This window comes from Acipenser ruthenus, chromosome 2 (assembly GCF_902713425.1).
Source record: "Acipenser ruthenus chromosome 2, fAciRut3.2 maternal haplotype, whole genome shotgun sequence".
NCBI lineage: Eukaryota > Metazoa > Chordata > Actinopteri > Acipenseriformes > Acipenseridae > Acipenser > Acipenser ruthenus.
In genome coordinates this window covers 50,284,752-50,297,775 of record NC_081190.1, presented here as the reverse complement: position 1 = coordinate 50,297,775, position 13,024 = coordinate 50,284,752, and the positions used below count along the sequence as shown (strand labels likewise).

The window sequence follows — 13,024 nt, the reverse complement described above, 5'->3', positions numbered from 1 at the left end:
AATCAATATGTACTGGTACAGATGCAAAAATGAATGTGCACTCCAGGTACCAGATTTTGAAGTTATTGTAATTGGTATTTTTACCCCTGAAATTGGTATTATAAAATAATAATATTTGGAAAAAAGTCAATACATTTATGACATTTTTATGTGTACTACATAATTATAGTTAGGTTTGCTACTATTAGATTTTTATTTTTTTGCCAAATCGACGATTAATATCGACGTTTATTTTTTAAAGAATTTACCGATTTTTTTTTTTTTTTTTTTTTTTTTTTTTTTTTTTCCTTCAATTTTTTTCAATTCAAGCAGAGCATAGGTGAAATCGACCTTTATGCTTTAAAAAAAGACTTTTTATGCCATTGAGAAACATCTCATTTAGAGAAACCCCTGTATCATATTCTACATGCAACAAAACCATGGTTACCAACATTCTAATTTGAAATTGCGTTTGGTCACAGCGAAGCTATACCTTGTAGATATAGATCCTACACACATTTTTTAAAAAAAAGTCTCAAATAAACTGTAGAAAACGCAGCATATAAAGTGTATTACACTGACTTTTATAGCTTACATTTACAAGTAAAAACAATATGCATAGACAGAACAAAACATTAGAGAGTTGAACAGAACTAACACTTATTCCGAGCTCCGCCCCTCTCCTTAAGCACAGCTGGACTCACTGGAGGCTTCATCCTGCCGTTGAGACTTCTGCCGTCGATCAGGGTATTGTGCACAATACTCATTAAGTGTTTTCCTCATGCGCCCCATTTTCAAATCAAACTAGTAACTGTCACCGTATATACCTAGAATAGCAAACGCTTACCTACACCTTAACCTGCTAATTTCAAAGTAGGCACTTTGAATGACAGGCACTGTAGCTGGCAAACGAAAGTGCACAGTCGGTCTGATGATTGACAGTCATTTAAACGAATGAGAGCATTCTAGCGCTGCTTCAGCCAATGAAATCTGTCAGGACAGGATGAAATGACTGATGGTGAAACTGCACTAGCCTATTAAGGAACCACTGATTTGACTGACAGCGACCCCCAGCCATTCAGAGCGGAACAGAGATGGGACAGACAGCAAGTATAAAAACTACACAGACGAGATGACTTCTAAAGTTGTATCTTCTTTTTTCCATTTTATTTTTGTATGTATGTATGTATGTATGTGTATGTGTGTGTATATATGTGTATGTGTGTATATATGTATATGTGTATTATATACACACATATATATATACACATATATATATATATATATATATATATATATATATATATATATATATATATATATATAAATATACTTTTTTTACTATTATAATAACAGTGCAACAAAAAGTAATTGTTCAGTCACATCACTTTTTAGAAATCATTTTTTGTGTTATAGATTGCAAAGCAGAAGCACTTTAACTCATCAATGCTAACGTCTTTATCTAGTACATATACATCAGAAAACTTGCGTCGCAAATTTTCAATCATGTTATTATATACAGGGTGATTAGAAAGTAAGTTTACCACACAACGCACCATATCATTGATGTGGTAAACCTGCTTTCTATCTTTCCCAGTTTCGGGTGCGGGTATGTATCGCTGTTATATGCATTATTATCTGTGAAGTGTACTTTATCAGCAGAATAAATCGGTTCCTTACAACTCCTTCTAACATCAACAAAGAAATAAATACTCTCATCTCATTCGCTGTAGTAAGCATCCATTTTGTACTCCGCAAATGTGGCCATTCATTTTTTACTGCTCTATGGATAGGCCGGTCTGTCAAGCACATTTCTAGGAACTGCTGCCAACGAAAAACAAAACTGCAGACTGTAGTACCATTTATTCTGCTTATGCGATTTAGGGCCTCATTCACTAAACAGCGGTAATGTGTTTTGCATGCAGTAAGCCCCCTTTACTGCGTGCTTTGTACACCTGCTGTATTCACTAACCAGTGGCAGGCAACCCAGCGCATGGGGGAAAAAAGCATGTGGAATAAGTACCGCATTCGAGTCATTTAAATACAATGAATAATGTTAATGTGTATAAATGTATGCACAGTATGTCACAAAATACCGCGAGGGAGGTATTTGATATGCAAACCATATTCGCTTAAGGGCGCTAACTTTACTAGGTTCCTCAGCGTGTGTTAAAAGTACCGCTTATTGAAACCAGGTGGTTTCACAGAATCAGCAGAAGAGCTGCACAGGAGAGCGAGAAGAAGAGTCAGGGAGATAGTATTTTGGACCAGGCAGACAGTACTAGGGCTGTGTGAGGAAGAGGTAATAACTAGATACAGATTGAGCACAAATCATACTAACCTTATATGTAGGGTCCCGGAAAATTCACAAATTTCACAGAAATCATGTATTTGACTGCCTACCGTAAAAAATATGCATTTTATTTTCCTTACAGTATTTTACATTACTGTGCTCTTCACCTCCCCTGTTGATTTCATACTTTTATCAAGTAGAAGTAGCGCTACAGTAGCTGTACACGGTCCGGCTCAGTGCCACGCATTTGGTTACTACGGCAATGGGGTCAACCAAATACTGGCTTCGTGATTGGTGAATTCCTCATACTGTACAATGACGTAACATGCGGGTCAGAGGCGGGAAGTTTAAAATGGTTGTGTGGTGAAGATGCCGCTTGGCGCACAGATTTATTTACATCACAAGGTGGCACTGTAGTGCTGTCTCCAGAGCACAACACAATACCAACAATGGTAAAAGGATGGCCGTTCACTCGTGGTGCTCACGTAGGTGCTCAAAATAATATTACAAACAAAAGGGCGAAAGTAAAAAGGAAAGTAAAACACAATAACAAAACTACAAATAAAAGGTGCTGCTCTTGCAGTGTTCCCCCACCATTGCTACCCGCACGGCTCAGGTCTTCAGCCTGCACTTTGCTGTTCCCCTGCTATACTCTATGGGGTTGCCCAGAGTTTCCCCGCTAAATACCATCCCAATTCAGATACGTAAATACAGTTATTCTTTTATTTTTTCCTTCTCCGATTTGGCTGTCCCTTCTTGGTTTCTCCAGTCCCTCATGATCAGGGCTGTCACTGTTATTCTTCCTAGATGGGTGGGGCTGAGGAAAAGCACAGTTTTTATAGGTCAGGCACCCCCACAAGGCTCACCTCCCGACCACTCGGAGAGAGGGAGAGAACACACCCACACCCAACCTCTCTGTGTCATCGCCATGATTGACAGACGGATCCTACAGGGCTACCGACCCCTCCCCTACAGGATCATGCATACGCCAGATAGCCAGCATAGATCCCACCCCATTACAGGTTGTTTAGATATTGTTTGATATATTGGCTTGTGACTTCCAGTGTATGATTAACATTAAAAATGGAGACAGCTGACAAATCAAAAAAAGCTAAATTCATTTCAACAGAAGATCACGTTCAGAGCCTCGAAAAGGTATTATGACAAGCATCTTGACAGCACAGTACACAAAAACAAGAAAATCAAACTTGAAGTTGAGGCTCAAGCAGGTCACAATCACAGGATTGTTTAAAAAAGTGCACAGAAAGTGGAGAAACACGTAATGTCAACACGTTTGAATTAGTGGAAGCCTTTGTGCAGTGAACATACCAATACATCAGCTAGTCAATGAAATATTACAGTTTTGTAATGAAAAAAATCCCGAATTGTGGAGCCGTGCCTAATAGTGACACACTCAGACGAGAGTATCTCCCTAAAGTGTATGCAGCACATGAAGAGAAACGCTAGCTTTTTTATTATTATTATTATTATTATTATTATTATTTTATTTTATTTTTATTTTTTTATTTTTTTTTTTAGGTTGAAAGGCTCCAGTGGCATATATGATGTTATATAATTTACTAATAATTTGATGGTATCTGTGGTATTCATAAAAATAATTTCTGTTTTTATAAAGAAAAACACAAAAGATTCAGTTTTGTCATTTCATGTTTGCAACGTTTCTCCCGTGTTTAATATTTTGGGATTAAAGGCAGCAAAATAGTCTATGGGAATTACACGGTCATTGTTTACAAAACTTGAAAATGTTGCTGAATACGTCATTCAAGGTTGTTTTTAAAAAAAACTATTTTGTCTGCTTGTTAATTTTTTTTACAGCCAATTCAGACCATTTTAAACGACTCTTGATTCCAGCAAAAGTTTGTTTAATTTTTAAAGATTGTTTCAATGGCGACTCGAGTTCCAATGTTACAATGTACTTGTACATCCTCAGACAGTCCAGGATATATGAGGATTACAAGGCAGGTGTATATGCAACACTTTCGGCTATGTTAATATGTTTATATAGTCGCCATGTACTTGTGATATTTAAGTAGGCTATGCTTAACATAACTTTAAAATATACAAAAAAAAATGTAAATGTTCAATAAATGAATGTACACAGAGTGTGAGTTGAGGTGCAGTCATAAATACAAGCAATCAAACGACATCTAATGTTAAAAAAGTGACGTTCCGCCAGACACCTTTTGAAATGTAAATAGTGAACTTTTAATAGACTGAACGAGTGCTTTGCTGACTTTTGATTTATATTACAAAATAAATCAGAGGGAGATCAAGTTGAACAAACAAATATTTATTTGATTTGCAGAGTTAAGCATAAATGTTCCATTAACAATTACTTTCTCTGCTTTGACTGTCTCTCAGGACAAGACCCCCACCCTCCTACGGAGCACATTTATTTTGTCCTTAATGTTTCATTGAAGTTAATGTTCTCGCTGATTCAGCACCAAAAAGCCTTTCACAATTCCCCTCCACTTCTGCTAATACGTTTAGCTCCTGGTCTGTAAACTTTAGATTCCTCACTCTGTCCTCCTTGGTCACTGCCATTGTGACAAGCTCAGAATCGTACTTACCTCAGCGCGCCCTTACACACACACATATATATGTGTGTATATATATATATATTTATATATGACACACACACACACACACACACACTGTATTATAGTGTGTGTAAACCTCATGCATAATTCCACGCGTTGTGACAACTTGCAAACAAATCATTTAGCTTGCTTTATTTGTGCATATAATTAGCTTAGTGAATAGAGCTACCGCTGGTTCATTTTTGCACAGTGTTTTCCCCCTGCCATGCAGTAATTCTGGTCATTTAGTGAATGAGGCCCTTAGTGAAGCACGTAAAAAAGATCCACATATAACCCCCTGCACGCTATTCTCACAGGAGTGACACATTTGGACTTGCTTGCGCTCCATGTGGAAATCGCGGGATAAGCAGCTGGGTGGTTAAAGGATAGGTAAAAAAAATATATATATATTAAAGTAGACTTTTTAGCTGTCTACCTTTTTAAATGTATCTTTTTCGAACATTTTAAGTTGTTTTGTTGTTGTTTGCTGGAATAATGATGTTACATGTCAGCTCAGGTATATTTTGATTGGCCACAAATTCTACAAATAGTTTTGTATATAGTCCTCTTATTTCACTTTTAGATACCACAGTTTATTAATGAATACAAATTTAACTATGTGGCCTGTGTTATATAGGAAAATGCTGGTATTGACATTGTTTGTTTTCTTCTTCTTCTTCCAGATCTTCTGGTGCTACAAAGCATGCTTCAGTTCCAAAGGTATGTACATAATGCATATACATAAGACAAGACAGGTCTTAAACCTCTTGTTATGGCTTCCTTTTATGGTTTTTATGCAGCGTGTGTCAATGTGCTTCAAATGTAATATTGAAGCAACAGAGCTCCAAACTCCTCAACATTATTGTAAACATCATAAAATGGCAAGGGTGATGTCAAAATAATAATGAATATTGAATAATAATGAACTCAACGATACACATAGAAAAATAATAATGAATATTGAATAATAATGAACTCAACGATACACATAGAAGCCTAATATTTTGATACTGAAATTAACACGTTCAGTAACTTTTTATAGGTGTGATGTTTTAATTGTCATTTGTGTTCCATACTATCTAAATATCCTGCATGTGCAACACAGTAACAGGCATGTAAAGAAATTGATCTTTCTGATCTTCAGTCATTTCAGCTTTATCACATTTAATGTACTGCCAATTCTCATATGGGGACATCCTTGCAATACATTGTGTGAACTAAAATATGTGGCATTTGTAAAATCTAAGAACTGATTATCATTTCCTGTATATATACCCCAGCCTGCAAAGAAGCATTTGTGCAGTGTGTTGCATGTGTGTTATGTATGTGTGTGTGCTTTGTGTTCTTGTTTAGGATGAGCCTCAGGAGATATTTAAACCATCTCCTCTTCCTACTGCACCCAAAAGCACACCTGCTCCCAGCGCAGCCTACAATAAGACAGCTAGGCCTTTTGGAGCTACTGCAGCACCCAAAGCTGCCTCCATTCCATCAGCATCATCAGCGTTCACACCTGCTTCCACTCCCCATTCCTTTGCTGCTCCCCCACCACCCCCCTTTGCAACGGCTGCTGCCCCTCCTCCACCTGCAGTATATGCATCTACAAATGCTAAACCCATCCTAGACGGGCACATGCCCCCACCCAGTGCAGCTAAAGTTACAGTAGCACCATCTGTTAATGTCCCACCGCAGCCCTCTGTCTATAATACCCCCATCAATCTCTACTCCAACAACAACGCCTGCGAGGTCGCTGAAGGCCAGAGAAGAGGACTGAACCAAAAGGGCGCTGCACAGCACAATGGGTAGGTGGATCTATAGCCTGTCTCAGCTGTGAGTTTTTGTGTATCTGGAGAGCAAGTGCTTTAGCACAAGAGCCTTTAGGTTGCTGATTTAAAGTAATGTTGCAGCCAGTTTGCCTCTATGTAGCCCAGAATTCCAAAATATTATACATTTAATAAGTACTAATATTTTATTATTTTGTGACTCCCACTTTGCCTGCTGTATTTGGAAACCTGTGAACTTCCCCAGCTTGCCAGTCAGTCATAGATATTACATATTGGTTGGTTTCGATTGCGCTGTCTTGGCACCAAGAAATCATTTAGAAATAAGGCATAAAATAAGAACATGCTTCTGAGTTCCTTCATCCTCAGTATATACTGACTATTTATGACAAGAACTATATTATACATACAGTACAATATACCAAGCCACACTTCTAATTCCATCAAGCAAACAAGAAGCACATGTTTTTTCACTGTTGCTCAGTTATACGGCATGACTTAATTTGGAAAGGTTAGAAACTTACCAGATATTTTACTTTCAAACGCAGTGTGCTGTAAATATACATATTTCCAGGTTATCAGATCATTATTTATATTAAACTGAGGCAAAATACTGTGTTGGCAAAAGTTAGCAATGATGTGCTGGGCTAAATCACATGTTCACTTAAATCACAAAAACTCAAGTTGATTAAACTGAGCAGCAAACAACCATCATGCAGATCTCCAACTGGGTCAGATTTTTTTTATGGAAGGCAAATTACAGGACTAAAATATGCCATCAGTTTCCTTGTATTACGATGGCAAAATCTGTTGCTAACTGTGTTACATGGCAGTGGTCACACAATTGTTACAGTTCTTTGTTCCTTTTTTATATTTTGTGTATTTCATTACTATGCTTTAAGAACTGCTTTTTTCCGTTATTTGTATTCTTTTTAGTGTACACATTCACAAAAATAGAACACCTTCAAAAGTGATAGAACACTCAAGCTTATTCAGTCTTGAAGTTCACCTAAGCAGCTAATGTTTAGAGCAGAGGTAAATGTAAATGCCTATAACATTTTATTAATTGAGGATTCCATTCATCATGCAGATAATAATTAATTATTTACACTGTACACTCTTCTGGTATTGTGAAATGAACAAAGAATGTAGTGTTGAGCATGACCACTGACTCTCCTTTACCCACGGGTGTGCTCACATCATGCCCTACTGTACTGCTGGCATGCAAACACAACGTTAGACACGTGTGTGTTGAACTTATATAAATAAATACACATCTTGGTCTCAGATGTTGGGCTCTTCTGCATTAGTGCTATAAAAGTCTGCTTAGCAAAGTAAGAACCTAAGGCTGGTGAAATTTTAGTATAACTGACCTTTTATGCATATATTTAGACTACAATAATTGTATCTGTTTACGTTAAATCTACTTGAGAATCTACTAGTTTTGGATTTGTCATGTATGTAAATTAGCCCAAAAACTTATTTTTAAACCGTGACCGCGTCAAGAAAACTCACAAAACTGCAAAAATAGTTGACACAGATAGTATAACCCCTTATCCAGTCTTAAACCAAATATATACAGGAGTTGAGGGGGGATAAAAAAAAATAAAAAAAGGGGGGGGGGATTTTTTTTGTTTAAAAACAATGAATGAGGTGACAAGCTTCTGCCATCTATTCAAGTACCAATTCTTTATTCTGTATCTTACAATATATTTACAGCAAGGCGCTGTAGTAACAGCGATTTACAAACTGTAAGATTAGATGTTCTCAGCAACTTGTGCATTTGAAGTAGACAGTCTTTTTTAATGTATGCAGGTCACTTTTCATCCAAGCATTCCACCCACTCTTGCACAGCCCACTAGCCACAACATTTCTCAAAAACAGCCACCAATGGGATTTTGTGCGGCCAAAGTATCCCCCCCAGCACAGTCCATGCTGCTTGCATTCTGATTCCTCACACTGCTTATGTCTCTGTTAGCTGCTATTGGACAGTATTACTGGATTTCATTTTAGCATGCATCACAAATTTCCACCAACTTTGCTTTGTGTCAGTGCACATTGGTTGATCAGTGCGACTTGAAAACAGCGGTATGGAGATATACAGTACTGTGCAAAAGTTTTAGGCAGGTGTGAAAAAATGCTGTAAAGTAAGAATGCTTTCAAAAATAGACATGTTAATAGATTATATTTATCAATTAACTAAATGCAAAGTGAGTGAACAGAAGAAAAATCTAAATCAAATCCATATTTGGTGTGACCAACCTTTGCCTTCAAAACAGCATCAATTCTTCTAGGTACACTTGCACAAAGTCAGGGATTTTGTAGGCATATAGTCAGGTGTATGATTAAACAATTATACCAAACAGGTGCTAATGATCATCAATTCAATATGTAGGTTGAAACACAATCATTAACTGAAACAGAAACAGCTGTGTAGGAGGAATAAAACTGGGTGAGGAACAGCCAAACTCAGCTAACAAGATGAGGTTGCTGAAGACAGTTTACTGTCAAAAGTCATACACCATGGCAAGACTGAGCACAGCAACAAGACACAAGGTAGTTATACTGCATCAGCAAGGTCTCTCCCAGGCAGAAATTTCAAGGCAGACAGGGGTTTCCAGATGTGCTGTCCAAGCTCTTTTGAAGAAGCACAAAGAAACGGGCAACGTTGAGGACCGTAGACGCAGTGGTCGGCCAAGGAAACTTACTGCTGCAGATGAAAGCCACATCATGCTTACTTCCCTTCGCAATCGGAAGATGTCCAGCAGTGCCATCAGCTCAGAATTGGCAGAAAACAGTGGGACCCTGGTACACCCATCTACTGTCCGGAGAAGTCTGGTCAAAAGTGGCCTCATGGAAGACTTGCAGCCAAAAAGCCATACCTCCGACGTGGAAACAAGGCCAAGCGACTCAACTATGCACAAAAACACAGGAACTGGGGTGCAGAAAAATGGCAGCAGGTGCTCTGGACTGATGAGTCAAAATTTGAAATATTTGGCTGTAGCAGAAGGCAGTTTGTTCGCCGAAGGGCTGGAGAGCGGTACACGAATGAGTGTCTGCAGGCAACAGTGAAGCATGGTGGAGGTTCCTTGCAAGTTTGGGGCTGCATTTCTGCAAATGGAGTTGGGGAATTGGTCAGAATTAATGGTCTCCTCAATGCTGAGAAGTACAGGCAGATACTTATCCATCATGCAATACCATCAGGGAGGCATCTGATTGGCCCCAAATTTATTCTGCAGCATGACAACGACCCCAAACATACAGCGAAAGTCATTAAGAACTATCTTCAGCGTAAAGAAGAACAAGGAGTCCTGGAAGTAATGGTATGGCCCCCACAGAGCCCTGATCTCAACATCATCGAGTCTGTCTGGGATTACATGAAGAGAGAGAAGCAACTGAGGCTGCCTAAATCCACAGAAGAACTGTGGTTAGTTCTCCAAGATGTTTGGGCCAACCTACCTGCCGAGTTCCTTCAAAAACTGTGTGCAAGTGTACCTAGAAGAATTGATGCTGTTTTGAAGGCAAAGGGTGGTCACACCAAATATTGATTTGATGTCGATTTTTCTTCTGTTCACTCACTTTGCATTTTGTTAATTGATAAATATAAACTATTAACATGTCTATTTTTGAAAGCATTCTTACTTTACAGCATTTTTTCACACCTGCCTAAAACTTTTGCACAGTACTGTGTGTATATATGTATGTATAAATATATATATATATATATATATATATATATATATATATATATATATATATATAATATATATATATATATATATATATATATATATATTATATATAATATTTTTAGTGCAGAGAAACTACTTGAATATTTGAACGACCATTGCTGCACATGAACTTGAAGGCAAAAATCTGTGTCAGCCATTAATTACATAGTTGATAAATATTAGAAATAATTATCACAACGTGTTTTGCCTTGCACTGGTTTATCACCTTTGAAATTTGCACTACATTTTCTAAAAGCATGTGATGTGTGGGACACTAGGGAATAACAAAGTAAAGTGCTGCTTCGGATTTGACTAACAAGTCAGAAACCGGTAATACAGATGCAGGTACGTTACTCGAAAATGCGTCACGCTTTCCAAACACAAGCCCAAGTAGCAAGGTAAATGTTATGTATAGTGATCAATGCTTTTTTATTTTTTATTTTGATCCTGTTTTCTGTTTTATGAGGACAGTAATAAACACAAATCAAAACAGTGTTTTATTTATTTTTTGTACAATGTCCCCTTTTCTACATTTATTTTTTGAAGAATTTATTTAAGTTAAATTACAATTTTCACTTGCGTGTAGGCCTACATCTAAAAAGACATAAGTAAACCACAGTAATGCTATTACTTTATGAAAATGTGATTTTCAGGAACTATAAAAAATACTTCTACAGATTTTCCACTCCAAAAAGTAAAAAAAAAAAATAATAATAATTTAAATGTGTTCCATTATTATTCACTAGATTTTGCGGTTTCATAGAGATAAAGGTACAAAAACATTTTATTCTGTTCCCTAAATGACCCTACAACACTGAAAGTTGTGTTGATTTTATTTTAAATACAACTCATGGTTTAGAACTGAACATTTGTTTTAAAAATAAATAATACTGAGAAAATCTATATTATATAAACTGAATCACTGTCAGAAAATTGATTCTGCCAACAGTGATTCATCTAATCGTCTTGCCATCTTGAAATTTAAATTCTGTAGAGTGGACACGTTTTTATAAACGTGTGCATATCAATTTCTGTACATAAATAGTAAACATATACAGAGAATATCCTATTATCAAAGCAGTATTTTACAAACAGCAAGAGCAACAGAATATATAGTGCTAAATAAACTTACCAGTAATACGATAAAAAAATGCAAGTTATCAATTTAGTTCCTGAAACATTATCTGTTTTATATACACTTGTTTCTTGATACTTATAAAGTCAAATACATTGGATTTACAGTGTTTCCATCTTTCTTAACTCTAAACAAGTTGTTACAGATGTTTTGTTTCTGCATGATGCTATAAACTATCTCCACCCTTTAAAAATTAGTGACGTCACACAAAGAAAAAAAAACTACCAGGGAGTGAAATTCAACCCCCCCCCCCCCCCCCCCCATCCAATGATATGCGTTTTCAACCTGTAAGGCAAATTATGGTGGCCCAGTAAGTCAATAAATTGAAGTGCGATTGTTATAGTGTTCACCAGAAAGACACTTCAGTATGATCGTGTTTACATGATCACAGTACTTAAACGTTAAAGTTGCTTATTTTGATTATTTTGCAGCTCATGAAACCCTTTTCAATTGTTTGATATGATTTATTAGTTTATTCTCATATTTCAGAGAAACTCTTAAGAAAGCATTGCTTAAACATTCCTTAAAACAGTTCTTAAAGTTGTGTTAATAGGGCCCTGTGGAAGGGTAGCGTTGATTTCAGGCAGACTAATGACAGGAATAGCTGACACAGGAGACAAGGGATTGCAGTTCAAGAGCTTGGTAGCACACTTTTATTGAATTGCAAACAAAATGAAACAATTAAACAAAACAATGAACAAGATAGCACCCAAGCGACACAATCACGGTGCAGGGACAGAAAGCACAACCTGCTCCTCTCTGTCCTCCCTACTACTAGCCCTCACATTTTCAGGGCGTCTACCCTGCCACAGGCCCATTTATCATTTATTTCTAAAAGCCACCATCATAAAAACAGTGTGACTATTTCCAAAGTAGACACTTAAGCCAGCCTGTATTTATTCTTGCCTTGGAATCCAGTCACATAAGCCTTTGGTCTTGGCGTATCCTTAATGTTTCCACTCAATACACCCTGTTTTGCATGCAGTAAGGTTTGCTGCTCTTTTAAGCCAGGCTAACTGCTTTGAGCCTTCATCAAAACTGGGTTCCATTCCATCATTTGTCATTGTGCCACTAAAGTGTTGCAGTGATCCAAAGCTATATCGGGTCTCCTCTGAGGCTTAAAACTATATTTAAGTATTTGTTTCCGATACTAAAAACTGGAAAATGTTTTGTTTTTGTTTTGTTTTGTTTTGTTTTGTTACAGGAGACCACAGTGGAAAAGTTAGTGTCTTCATTACTACTGATTGGTGATTCATGTTTTGAGAGTGGCTTGCATGTATTTTTGGCAGATTCCTAAATATGTAGCCTTCTTAGTTCCAGTTTTGTTTCCCTTGATAATGCTTGGGAGCAGGGTGGGTCAAATCAGGTCTCCAGGTCCCAAAGTGCAACCTTCAATTTTAATATGGCCAGTAGATTTTACTGTAAACTCTATATAACTCTATATAATAGAACTTCAGCTCTATAAAATAATATTTCTGCTTCACAACTGACAGAATATCCACCGCCCC

The 13,024-nt window shown here is 37.1% G+C and overlaps 1 protein-coding gene across 4 annotated transcripts in view; it reads left to right on the top strand.

Moving 5' to 3' along the window:
* The window catches only part of LOC117409409 (PDZ and LIM domain protein 5-like), a 196,221-nt gene that overhangs the window by 103,750 nt on the left and 79,447 nt on the right, over positions 1-13,024 (top strand). For 3 of the 4 annotated variants that reach the window (XM_034905766.2, XM_034015405.3, XM_034905764.2), the window contains exons 4-5: positions 5,556-5,592; positions 6,226-6,671. In XM_034905766.2, coding sequence (XP_034761657.2) covers positions 5,556-5,592; positions 6,226-6,671 — 483 coding nt within the window. Of the gene's footprint in view, positions 1-5,555; positions 5,593-6,225; positions 6,672-12,720; positions 12,738-13,024 lie in introns of all 4 variants that reach the window. The other variant, XM_034015408.3, reaches the window with a different exon arrangement.